The sequence below is a fragment of the Haemaphysalis longicornis genome, unplaced genomic scaffold, assembly GCF_048455015.1.
Source record: "Haemaphysalis longicornis isolate Haplotype H1 unplaced genomic scaffold, Haemaphysalis longicornis Haplotype H1 scaffold_7, whole genome shotgun sequence".
NCBI lineage: Eukaryota > Metazoa > Arthropoda > Arachnida > Ixodida > Ixodidae > Haemaphysalis > Haemaphysalis longicornis.
This window is the reverse complement of record NW_027526422.1, coordinates 119,159,573-119,171,861: the sequence shown is the minus strand read 5'-3', so window position 1 is coordinate 119,171,861 and position 12,289 is coordinate 119,159,573. Positions and strand designations below refer to the sequence as shown.

General features: G+C 45.0%; 1 protein-coding gene across 1 annotated transcript; it reads right to left on the bottom strand.

Moving 5' to 3' along the window:
* Positions 1-2,664: 2,664 nt before the first annotated feature.
* On the bottom strand, positions 2,665-10,603 carry LOC144146885 (uncharacterized). The gene is made up of 3 exons (XM_077678845.1): positions 10,461-10,603; positions 9,585-9,688; positions 2,665-3,135 (listed from the first exon to the last, which is right to left on the bottom strand). Exons 1-3 carry the CDS (start codon positions 10,586-10,588, stop codon positions 2,786-2,788), a joined length of 582 nt encoding a protein of 193 aa, XP_077534971.1. The 5' UTR covers positions 10,589-10,603; the 3' UTR covers positions 2,665-2,785.
* Between the last annotated feature and the right edge of the window lie 1,686 nt (positions 10,604-12,289).

Below are 12,289 nucleotides of genomic sequence, written 5' to 3'. Positions count from 1 at the left end.
TGCAGACGGTGAAAGCTAAACTACGTGTACTTTTAAACCCTTATTTTTTGCGTTCAGTTCATGACGTGCTTGTACAGACTAGATGCTCCGTCTGATCGCCGGGAATATAATAAACAAACTATCTTCAGCGTCAAAGACCGGACCTGGTCACACACGCGCGGGCCCTCCCTAGGCCAAAAAAGAAATTACCGGGCCGGGCCGGGCCTGGGCTTGAGATGGCGGGCCCGGGCCGGGCTTGGGCCAGGCTCACTTATGAATGCCCGGGCCCGGACCGGGCTCGGGCTAGGTGTTACGGGCCCGGGTCGGGCTCGGGCCTTAAAATCAGGCCTCTGCAGTGCTTTACCTGAGATAGTTCACTACTGCGTTCTTAAAATGCATTTGCATTGGTAGCTGTGCTTAGAAAAGTACCATTAAGTTTGCTTAGAAAAGTACGATTAAGATTGTCCAAAAAGTTCTCGCTTCACGCCACTCGAACAGGCAGATATTAGTTAATGTAATTTAACAACAGATAATGTAATTTTACAACTCTATTATTGCTCCGTTAAGCGCGTTAAAGAAAAGACGGCGTGGGAGACAAGGACCAGCGCTACGTACCACCTGAAATTTCAATAACAACCACAGGAGATACAAATAGCAACGAATAACACGCTCAGCCGACATACATGCATGTGTGATCAATGCTTATCCACGAAGACCACTTCTTTTGAAATCAAAGGTATGGGCGTCGTGCTGACACAGTTACCTACCCGCTGCATTTCCGTAGCCTCATCAATCTCTCGCGTGCGCTGACCAGCGCCTCGAAACGTGACGCAGCACGCATCGTACAGAGGCTCGCAGTCGTCGCGCTCTTGGCAATGAAAAGCCAAATTACCATCTGTCTTATCTGTCTTTCCGTACCTGGTTACACTGTTTCCATAAGCGCATGATAATTGTTGCGATATTTGCGATTAGGCTGGCGTGGCCTTTTCGAAATGATTCCGGCATCGCTCCGTCGAGAAGTAGGCCGTGCGCCATGTCAAAAGCGCACGCTGAATGCTCGAAAAACATTGCCAGCGTGTCTGTTCACCCCGCTGCAAATGTCGTCGAAAGATACAGTCTTCTCATGGCCCTGATACGTAACGCCTTTTCCTCTTTCTCCCAAGCACCGCTCACGCTTTTCCCTTCCAATATCCATCCTCCCAACATAACCATGGTGGAGGTTTGCTCTAACTTGTTCCTCTAACCTCACTTAGCCCAAGAATATCCCATTTAATGTCCGAGAGCTACACGTACGCTTCCCTCGCAAGATAGGGTTCGTGCCACTCCGTGGTTCGTGGGTTGAACGTTGCTATGGTCAAGTTCCGATGGCGGCCTGTCCGAACCCAGAGATTCTTAGCATACTCTGCCGTATCACTGGCCTGACCGCCGCCGTGGTAAGTGTTCTATAGCGGCTGGGCATTGAGGCCCGAGTTTTGAGTTGGTCACTCATGAGTGGTTGCGCCAACTACTACACCAGGAAGGGTAGCCAGATCCTTCTCTGGTGAGGGAGTGTTGTTTGTGTCCCAAATAACCTTTGTTGCACTGTTGCACCTATCTAGTTTAGCTTATAACGTATCAGGGATGGTGTTTACTTCCAGACCAAGCAGCACTGCATACCTGTTACACGCAATTACGTACCTCTGTACTTGAGCATGCAAGCCTCACCGGGCATAAAAACGTACGGAAAATGGTCAGATTTGGCAATAAGCGCGCGTTTGTCAGCATCTTGTGCTCCTAAATTGATATACGGTAAGTTATAAAAAATTGTACCGACGAGCTTCCGTAGCGGCCGTGCCACGCAATAATGGTTCAGTCTCTCATATTGCTTGTGTCAGCTTTTGTACCGAATGTCAAGCATATGACGCACATATTTCTTATGGAACGCCAGAAGCACAGTGGGGTACCAGGTATATGTTTTATGTTTGAGGCTGGGAGAAATGTCGATCAAATACTAGCTGAAGTACACGCGGAGACTGCAAACAGAAACTATACTGGTGGACAGTGGCTTTACTGCTTAGGAGAAATGTACATCCAAGTTTATTCCAGCGCTGCTCCTACGGCGAAATCTACGCTAGGAATACTTTCGCCTCCACCGAAAGTTTCTCAAGCTGTATGACCTTTCTATATATACTTGTGGTTGTATGCAAGGTGGATGGTAACTTTTACGCGCAGAAATGTAATTTTCGTTGAACTCCACCGAGGGGTGGAGTTGAACACCTCCTAACACTAGTTAGGAGAAGGAAAACGTACGTGATCAGAGTCCCGCTCAGCAAGTTAGATAAGAGAAGCATAAAAAGTTGACCCCATATTCTCAACACACGCTTGAGGGGGAATCATGTGCCCTCATAAAGGGGAGCCTTTGCTATACTGCCCAGAAATGTTGAGCCATAAAAAAAAACATAGTTCTTTACGTTTACAGAATAAACCGTCACCAATTTCAGCAGCTCAAAAATTTCAAGAATAATAGCTCTGTTGCATTGGGTGCGAGTGTCCCATCGTGCCAACCGGGAGCCGGCAAGAGTAGTGTAATAGTGCCACCGTAGCCTTGTCAAGTTTACTGGATTCTAATGGCTTCTTTTACCAAAAATGTCATATTGGTTTTCTTCTGCGTCAGAGTGGCTGCGGCTTTATTGTACTGTCGCATGCAAGAAAAAGCAAAGGCCTCCAATTTATTTTAGGTTGTCGTGGTTACACCAGTGCCTACAGGCTCATGATGATCAACGGTTTCTTGGCGGTCGACGACTGAGCGGCCCTCATTTTCACGTCCCTATTCGGCGGGTGCGGCACTTGAGCCTCCGTTTCCTGCTGCAGGTTGGCTGTTCTCACCATAAGTTTCTGGGAATGTGTCTAGGCTCTGAACAAGCTTTAGGATCTTTGGAGGGATCTTGGTGATGTCGTCGATCCCCGAAAGGCCTTTGGCTTCATCCTCACGGGCGGCAGGTGCACTTTCACTTTCGCTTGTCTCATCGATAGGCTGAGTTCCGGCACCACCCGATACGGATCCAGGCGCCTGCGTTGATCCACTGAGACCGGGTACATTGCCACGAGGGAGCGGGAGGGGATTCTTTCCTCTTCCTTCGTGCTCAGTTCCTGTTACGGCCACACCGGTCACGACAACTACAAAAAACAGAAGCAAACAAGGTTGCACGCGTCATGTAAGATGTAGTAGCATTCAGACAACTATAATTATCACTTACCACCCCGCAAATCGGCGACGAAGGGTATTGAACGCGTTGCCAAACTGAATGGCAAAAATGGAAGACTTAAGATATTTAATTTATTACTGGTTAGCGTAGAGTCAAGCTCAGAAAAACAATACTGAAATGCATATTACATAATGTGTTATTAAGCCTACACATTCGGAAGGCGAAGTCGTATTTTATTGATAGCTGAGCGATGATAACGGCGGTATATCAAATTTTTGTACACAAGCCCTACGGTTGTCAACTTCAAAAAATACATGCGTGTAATCCGCGACAGATAGAGGAAAAGCACTCTATAGAAAAAAGCGGTTTTTTTGGCGTTTACAGTCGCCTACAGGCTGCTCTCTTCACGATTGGGGATGTAAAAAAATGACCTAGAAGGAGGTGGGTAGGAGGAAAAAATTAACTGGTGAGGACTAACCCAAAATCTGAGGCCTAGCATAGTGCTACTTACTACAGGGCAGCATATGGCCGTAGAAGTGAATTGGGCAACGCTGTATAATCCTGATAATCTAATCATTCATTTCAGCCAGCAAAATAAATGAATGAATGAATGAATGAATGAATGAATGAATGAATGAATGAATGAATGAATGAATGAATCAATCAATCAATCAATCAATCAATCATTGATTGCACACAGACTTCTAGCTGTGCAAGCATCGCTAGAAATCTGTGCGCGCACATTGAGCCCTTCCACAGTGTTGCATACTCACAGATAGCACATATCCAGACACGTGGTGGGCGAGAATTTACACGGAGGAATTTATGCGGAGGCTGATGCACATGGTAAAGAAAATAACCGAGATTTATTTAACCCGCTTAATGAGGCAAATTACAATAAAGCTTGCTTGGGCAATTCGGAAAAATTTTCGTCACATCGTCACAATATTGCAAAGACGAGAGCTTCTTCGGGCATCCAAAATTAACAAATTCCGGCCCTCCTGCGTGTGTGTCTGTCTTTCAGTGGATTCAGCCCCCGGCCAAAGTTGAGAGTACTTGACCACTAAGTATATGTATTCAGGACCCTCCCAAGCGTCTAAAACTTCCGCTGTTGATAATGCATGTCGATATTATTGAGAACGAAACATATCTCCTGTTCTAATATACGTAACATTTATATAAATATAAAAGTACATTATATGCGATATATATTCCTTTATATGTATAGATATAAGAAACAAAAAGTCTAGCGCGTGCCCACTTGAGAAAAAGCCTCTTATGCTACCTTGGCATCAAGGCTGCCAGAAGCATTCCACGGTAGCATAAGAGGGTTTTTTGCCAGTTGCCCGCTCATGACAGGCTGTAGACGTTCGAGTCACGCCCCGGGGCCTGAAAAGAAGGTCCCGTTCTCCCCGTGTAGTCATAGTGGCGCTGACTACCACCGTCAAGCGTCAGATACCGCTGTAGCAAATATAAATGAAGAATGAAACAGTCTCCCAGATAGCTGAATCGATAAAGAAAAAAAAATCCCAGATTGCCGAATCGGTAGGGCATTCGGGATCAAATCGAAAGGCGTGGGTTCGGTCCCCACTTTGGGTAAGTGTTTTTTTTTGTTTATTTACTTGTTACGTAAATTTAAAAAAATGTTAGCTTCACTAACCGTAGTAAAAAAAAAGCCTAATCTTTTCTGTATGCCGGCTTAGGCTTTGAAGAATGCCGACGTCGTCAAAATAAAGGACATCATTCGTCATAATAACCAATTTGACGAGTGCCAGCCTCTCCGCCCAAACGTCAAACGCATAGGTTTTTAGACGCGTCTTTTATTTTCTTCATAAAATTTGCCGGTGTCGAAGAAATTGTTTTTTGAAATTATATATGGCTTTTTTGTTGCCGTTGCTGTATGGCTGAGAAGATGCACAGTCATTTAAAAAAAATGAAATTAAACCATAAATATGAACGAGCGCACGCAAAATACAAAAAATACTACTAAGGGAGCTCATCTATTGGTGCGCTATTGGCATATTTGGAAAGCCAAATTTCTGAACTTTGTTGCTGTAAATAAGCCACGCGTCAATTTGACCTGCATTGGAAGAAATCGCGCCGTTTGTGTGTTCCGGTTCATATTTTCGTGTTCGCATTTCATTTGTGCATGACTGTACATGTCGAGGGATTTTGCGAAAGTTGGGAAATGTTTCAAGGAAGAAGAAAAAGTTTTTTTAGTTGGCCAACTGGGATATATAGTCGTTGGCCGTGAGCCCTTGGGCTCTGGCCGCGTCCTCAGCCAGCTGGACGCCCCAGAGTTGCTCTTACGGGCCGAGCTGGGCAGCGCGGTATCCCCACTTCTCGTGAATGGGCAACCTTTCGGCATCGCCTGCGGATATTGCCTTCACATGTCTGCTAGGTATGTGCGTTCCTGACACCTATGGCACTCGGGTGAGTAGCACCTTGGGTAGCAATAGCTATACACAAGTTGGCGTGGATACAAGTGGGTCTGTAGGAGTCCCGGGACCATTGACTGTCACTTCTTGATGGATGGGTTCCGGTGTGGGTTGCGATAATTACCGGTAATGTCACTGTATGACAGTAGCCCATCCCTTCCCGACATGCGTAGGAGGTCTGCATGGGGTGCCGCCCGCTTCGTGGATGGACTGGTTCCCTCCCACGCGGAGTGGGCTGTGTTCCAAATTAAGTTTATTTCGCTTAACCTGTTTTTGAGGTGGGGACTGGAAATTAAGATTGCGGACGCTTTTCTTGATAATTGTCCTTGTCGGGTGAACTGCGAGCTTACTGCCTGTGAAATGTCGCACGTGTGTGCTATTTCTCATACTCATGCCAAACCGTCAGGTTTCACATCAATATTGGGGGGGTTTCTTCACAGGTATGAAGATCTAGTATCTTATGAGTAATAATTGAGGGAACGTAATATGAAATGTAAAAGTTCAAAGTACCTTTATAAGGGCTGCGGCCATGTTGCGAAGCCTGTTCTAGTCAGCTCGCAGATAAGGCTTGCATGGAGTGCTTGTTCTTTTAATGTATAGCACACAGGGACGAGCACAGCCGCAGACCCCACCGTGTAATAAGGGGCTTGTGCACAAAAATGCACAACCGACGTCCCTAACTGTTAAAATAGCAGTCTTGTTCAATCCAAAAGAAAACTGAAAATACAAAAAGTGGAAAAATTAAGATATAAAAACAAAGTAACGGAATAAGGAACGTGTATTTTAAAAACCTCCCCACGAAACTAAGCCAAAAGTAAAAAAAATTGCCTAAAACAAAGGGGAAAATACGAATGGCAGCATCCACACTCCGTGGATAATGGCGAGGGTGCGGAGTACGGGAACTCGAAATAACCTCGAAGTTACGCCCCGAGTAACATCTGATTTGTGCCCCGGCCGTCATTCGATTTGAGCCGTGATTTGCATTTTGATTATTCCCTAAACCACTTGATCGTGATGTGCGCACGAACGAACACGGACGGACATTGGGAGGTCCTAATGTACTCCGCACTGTTACAGGCGAGAGAGTAAGCCGTTTGGCCCTACGGCACTAACTCATGGTCGTAGCCCAATGGGTAAGACGACTGACCTTAACACGTACTGTCTGGTCTACCAGACACAGGCTCGAATGCTGCCGGTGCCTGCGTGATTTTCTGCGATTATAAATGCTATGCGCACGGACGCGGACGAACTCGGTGAGGTCCTAAGGTGCTCCGCACCTAAAGATGTGAATAAGAACCAACCATACACCAGGCCTTGCATTTGCAGCAAATGCATTGTTAGCGCAATGAAGTCATGTAATGGCTTTAATAGTGTAAATCTGCATCATTGGTGGAGGTTAACAAAGGAAAGCTATAAAAAAATAAAATAATATGACGTATTTGTGCTATATATTCAAGTTTGGCTGTACAAAACTCATAATAAAGACAAGTGGGGTAAGAGTGCTTTCGCATTACAAACAGTTCCTTAAGTATCACTCGTTTGTACTTCGCAGTGCTTAAGCGCCCGCTCCTGTGGTTTCCCGCCGTCATCCATCGAAAAGCGAACAAAGGAGACAACGAAGAAAGAGGAAGGTGGTATGCTGAGTCGTCCGAAACGCTCTCCGGCGGTGATGCGCTACGAGATAGCCGAGCAAACGAAGAGGCCACCACAGGTAGAGCGCACAGGTAAGCGGAGGATGAAAGTATGGCGAAAGTGTGAGGGGGAGGACGGTATGCAGAGGATTACCCGAGATATAGTCACTTCCTGAGACGACAGCAGTTCACGCTGCGCACAAAGTTCACATTAGACAGTATCGTAACCGTCAGCCATTTTTTATAGTTTTGAATAAAAGTAACCTGTGTGGTATTATTAACACGAGTTCTTTCTGTAAGTCTCCACAGCTCCAGTTCCTTGCAAGATCCTGTCAAGAAATGTTACGTCATAACTATAAAATATTCATAACTATAAAATACCGGAGCAGATGTACTAAATTTTCGAGGATTATTGAGAGCTTCTGGCGGCAAGAGGATGTATATTTGTTAGAGTAGCTGTATGAGACAGACAGTTGCATCTGTTCACAACCATCGGCGTGGCTAGCTTTTACAATTGCAATGTTGGGGAATGTTGCAGCGCTCTTGTTCAGTATGCCGACGGTTATCTCTTTGTACTTTTTAGCCATGTGAGTGACGGGTTGAGACCTTTGTTCTAAAACATGGGGAATGGTTACTGGCATATCTGTCCTTTCAGCAAAATCATTCTCGGTGTGGCTTGGCAGTACCGAAGCACAACAAAAAAGGCGCGTTTGTATGGCCGAAAATGTAATAATGCGGTGGTAGCGACTGAACAATGCTTCTCAATGCTCTTAAAGTTAGTACAGTATGGCTGTTATTTCTCCGGATTTTGAAGAAAGTGACGTACTGTATGACACTCAGCCCCGGAACAAATGCAGAGGTACTTTGAGCCCCCTTCCCAGATCTTTACTCACAGCTTATATTTCGCGGCCGAAAGCATCTTCTAGGAATTACCGCGCCTTCCGTGAATTGACTGACTTCCGCTGTGGTGCGCTGTATCGGTATGGAAGTTGCAATTCACTCTTGTGAATAATATTGTTGTTCACGATGGGATCGTATTGATCGCGCCATTCCCACGTAGCCCTTTTACAGGTAGCTTTCCCCCATTTACGGCGTTATTCAACACCCATTCACAAGAACACTCCCCCTTCAGGGTCAGCTCTCATCCAATAAATCTACGAGCAAAGATGCCGTTGTGGGTGCTCTACGACAGGACGCGTAGCGTTAGTTACTAAACCGGTTAACGCGCTGTTAGTCGAGAATGTTCGTGGCAATCACAAAGATAAGCAATTTCCTATTTTTCCCGGGACACGCGTAAGGTGTGGATGTAACGATTGCCACGATCCATTCTGTTGTCGCTAGTTCGCACTAGGGACCACACGTCACCCAAAATTACTCCCCCAATATTCAAAGTCAGCCAAATATTCCCTATCTCATGGTGTAACTACATGTTATCTTGCGGTATAACGGGTTCATGGTACCAACTTGCTCAACTAGAAACCTTACTCCTCTATCTCTGCGGCGCTGAGCTTGATTTTTTGTTCAAGAAATGATGCCTATAATATTTCCTATTGTCTGCTGCCCCTGTTTGGGTTTTGTGAAGAATGACATCGCCCCAGTACGCGCTCGTACTGCATGTACACTGACTGAAGTGGGCGAATGTAAGGTGGAAATTCTTAGCGTGAATTCCAGAAGAGTGACATAACAAGTAGCCAGGTGTTTGTCTACTGGTTGTAAGTTGTGCTGTGACTCAACACTTTTAAGCTCCCATGCTGAAGAAGCTGTGTTACCAGCTAACTACTATTCTAGAGAAATCAATGAACTATTGCCGGCCCAGAGGGACGACAAGCTTTTTTTTGGCATACTACTTCCTGCTAATAATCCACCAGATTTAGGGGAAAATTCCCGAGTTGGAGAAAGTTTCTGTGAAGAAAATGTTGACATCCACCTAAATGCAGCCATACGGCTACAGAGGAAAGCTAAACAGCTTTGAGAAGCTTCGCAGTGAACAAAAATTCGTCCTGGTCCAGGATTCTAACCCGGGACCACCGCTTAACCGGAGCAGTCGCTCTACTAACTGAGCTAACCAGGAGGCTAGTAGTTTGTAGCTCGAGAGTGAATTGATCTACAACTCCAAGTGAAGGACAGGTGTTAATCGACCAGATTTAGGGCAAAATTCTCAAGGTGGAGTAAGTTTTTGTGAATCACACTTCTTGCTAATGTGCTACACTATTACTATCATATTATTTTTTTGTGTGATTTATTCTCATTTGTTCAGTTCAGAGAATCAAGTGACCATTATATGGAAATCACCAGGAAGCGATGTGGAAGGCAGTAGCAATATTCGGCCAGCAATAACACGCGTATCTTACCCAACAAGCAAAGTGAGAGCGTCGCCAACAGATTCACCCTTGCGTTGCAGCTTTCGCGCGACGGCATCGTTGTAAGCACTTTGATATTGCTGGTCTTGGATGAGCTGCACGGGAGAAAAAAGAACCTGTGTGTAAATTACCTGTAAGCGTTGTTTATAGCAAGACATAGATGCACCGGTGGTATGATGACCAAATATGCGGCACATAAATGTGTTGGCGGCGGTGCGCCAACACGTCTTGCTCAGTCGGATTACGAAAGAAAAATGGAATGTAGGGCAATTGTTTCTTCGATTTGTAACTCCAATCTCTGTAACAACAATCGACAACTTTCCGTTGCGCCTGTCTATATTACGTAATTGAATAATTGAACCCTAGAAAACGCATGCTTGTTAGGAAAATCACACACTATAGTGTTACTTGAGGGCTCAGGCTTGCAGCAATATAGTTTTGCTATTGAATGCGCCAAATATTATCATGCCTGCATTTGCACCCTTATGTTTAATGAAAAAGACACGGTAGTGATGCATTTAAAAGGTAACGGCTGCAGCATCAGTAGCTATTCTATTTCTCTTGCAGCAGGCGTTAAGGTAGAAATTTTGCGTTTGCACAAATGAACATCAACCGATCCCCTTTTCTACTATTAGTTACCTTCCTTAAGGTTGTGGAATTGTGGTATGAGTTAACCAGAAGTCTATTTTTCTAACGAAGGGCTGCATGGTAATGGAACCATTTTCTGAAGCAGTGCAATATGCAGTAGCTCTAGGTGAATTCTTACCATTTGTGAAAGAAAATGTGAACTTTGGCTCAAACGCTTTTTCTGAGGATGCTTACACATGACTAAAAAGGAGCCCTTAGATAATCGGAGGTGCGACATACCTGATTCCAGAGGTCGACTCGTGAAGAGATCGCCCAGTGAGTGAGGGACTGCAGATGCGGTCGGAACTATTTGGGCCTCTTTTTATGATGAAGTGGCACCAAAAATGACGGTAATAGTCACGTGACATTTCCAGGCTTGAACGAGCCAGCCGAAGAAAGTATTTGTGCTAGCGTACGGCAAACTAAAAAAAATATGACTTTAAAATTAAAGATGTGTGCAGTTGTGGCTTAACTGGAACTAGGAAACATACACGGGAATGATTACATCATGAGGAAAAGCATAAGGAAAAGATGAAAAAAAGAGTCAAGCAGGAACTTTGCGCCCCATCTGGCGTATGCTTGAATCACCGCATTTCAGAAGAGTATTGCGCATTTCCGATGAAGCTGCCGTAAGAGCAGGGCTGCTGGGTGCGCGTTCAGGCTGTATGCCATTGCACACACCACGAAGATGGAATGCTCCCCTCTAGATAAGCTGTAACCTAAAACTACAGACGACTGCACTTTTGGCATAGGTTGAACCAGGCAACAACGTGTGCATGATTGTAGCGTGAGGAGACGCATGAGAAAAATATAAATGACAACCTAAAGCGGGAAATTGGCATCCCATCTGGCGCATGCTTACATCATCGCTTAACAGCGTGAATAAGCCACCACTTGTACTTGACGAAAGTGTACGGCATATTTGTCATGTTGCTGGGACAATTTGTACAGCAAGGTTCATTTTTCACCGTTGCTGTGACAGTTTGTCTAGACGGGCGCATTTTGTCTTTGTTCTGGGTGCAACGGTGTACAGCCACGACCATGTATCTAGAATTTCTGTTCCTATGCAGCTTCGGTAGGAGGGCTCGATACCGTTGCCAAATGCCTCCTAGAGCAATAAAGAAAAAAGAGACGTGCTCAACAGGAGTGATGAATCATCCAGCATATCTGTATGACTCGATTCCACCGCTCTATACGTCCTTATTTCTATTCATGGCGGTTTTTTTATGAATTTTTGAAGGTCTTCTCAAGAGGACAAGGTCTGTTTAGTGAACGGTTAAGTCAATGTCGCTTATGATTCGTTTTCTAGCAATCGGAAGGGATAAAGCCTAGGCAAAGAATTTCCGAACGGAGGTGTGCTTTGCTCGCTCGTGTAATGAAGCGACGCGCTGAGTCAGATAAACAAGGGAACGGGGGGGACAGGATGCGGTGGTAACAGTTCATAGGGTAACAGTTGGGCGAAAGGGATCTTATTCGCCAGAAGGAATCTCGGAAGTGTTCTTTTGTTGAAGTCCTTGAGTTTGGGTGCGAGCGTGGCACACCTTGATTAACTTTATATCTTATACTTTATATCTAAACTAGCTAACTAGGACATGACTAGCAGCTCTGAAGCAGTGCTCACGGAAAACGCGCTTCTTGATACGTCTTCTTGTACATGGTCCTCCTCCATAATTTTATTACCTTTTAATTTTACTTCTACGTCAAGTACCGGTGGAAAATGTTCCTGTTTTCAGTCTTGCTGTTGTGTATTAAAATGCTCTGTATGACTCGCGTATCGTGCTCTCCGAGCAAAAAAAGTAAGCAGAAAAGAAAACAGCGGCCGTAGAAAGCGAGATTGTGCGAATGCTTCGTGTTCGCTGAAAAGATAGTACCAACCTCCTGTTTTATTACAACGCTATATAAATAGTGCCCAGGGTCATTCTAGCTTTCTGGCCGAAGTGTGATCAGAGCTGGTATTCGCGAACAGAAACTTTAGGAAGAAGCATTATAGCCACCATAATGCATCCGATGAGAAACGCTGAAAATAACGGTCATCTTATGCAAAAGAATTCTGTGAGTAGAAAAACAGA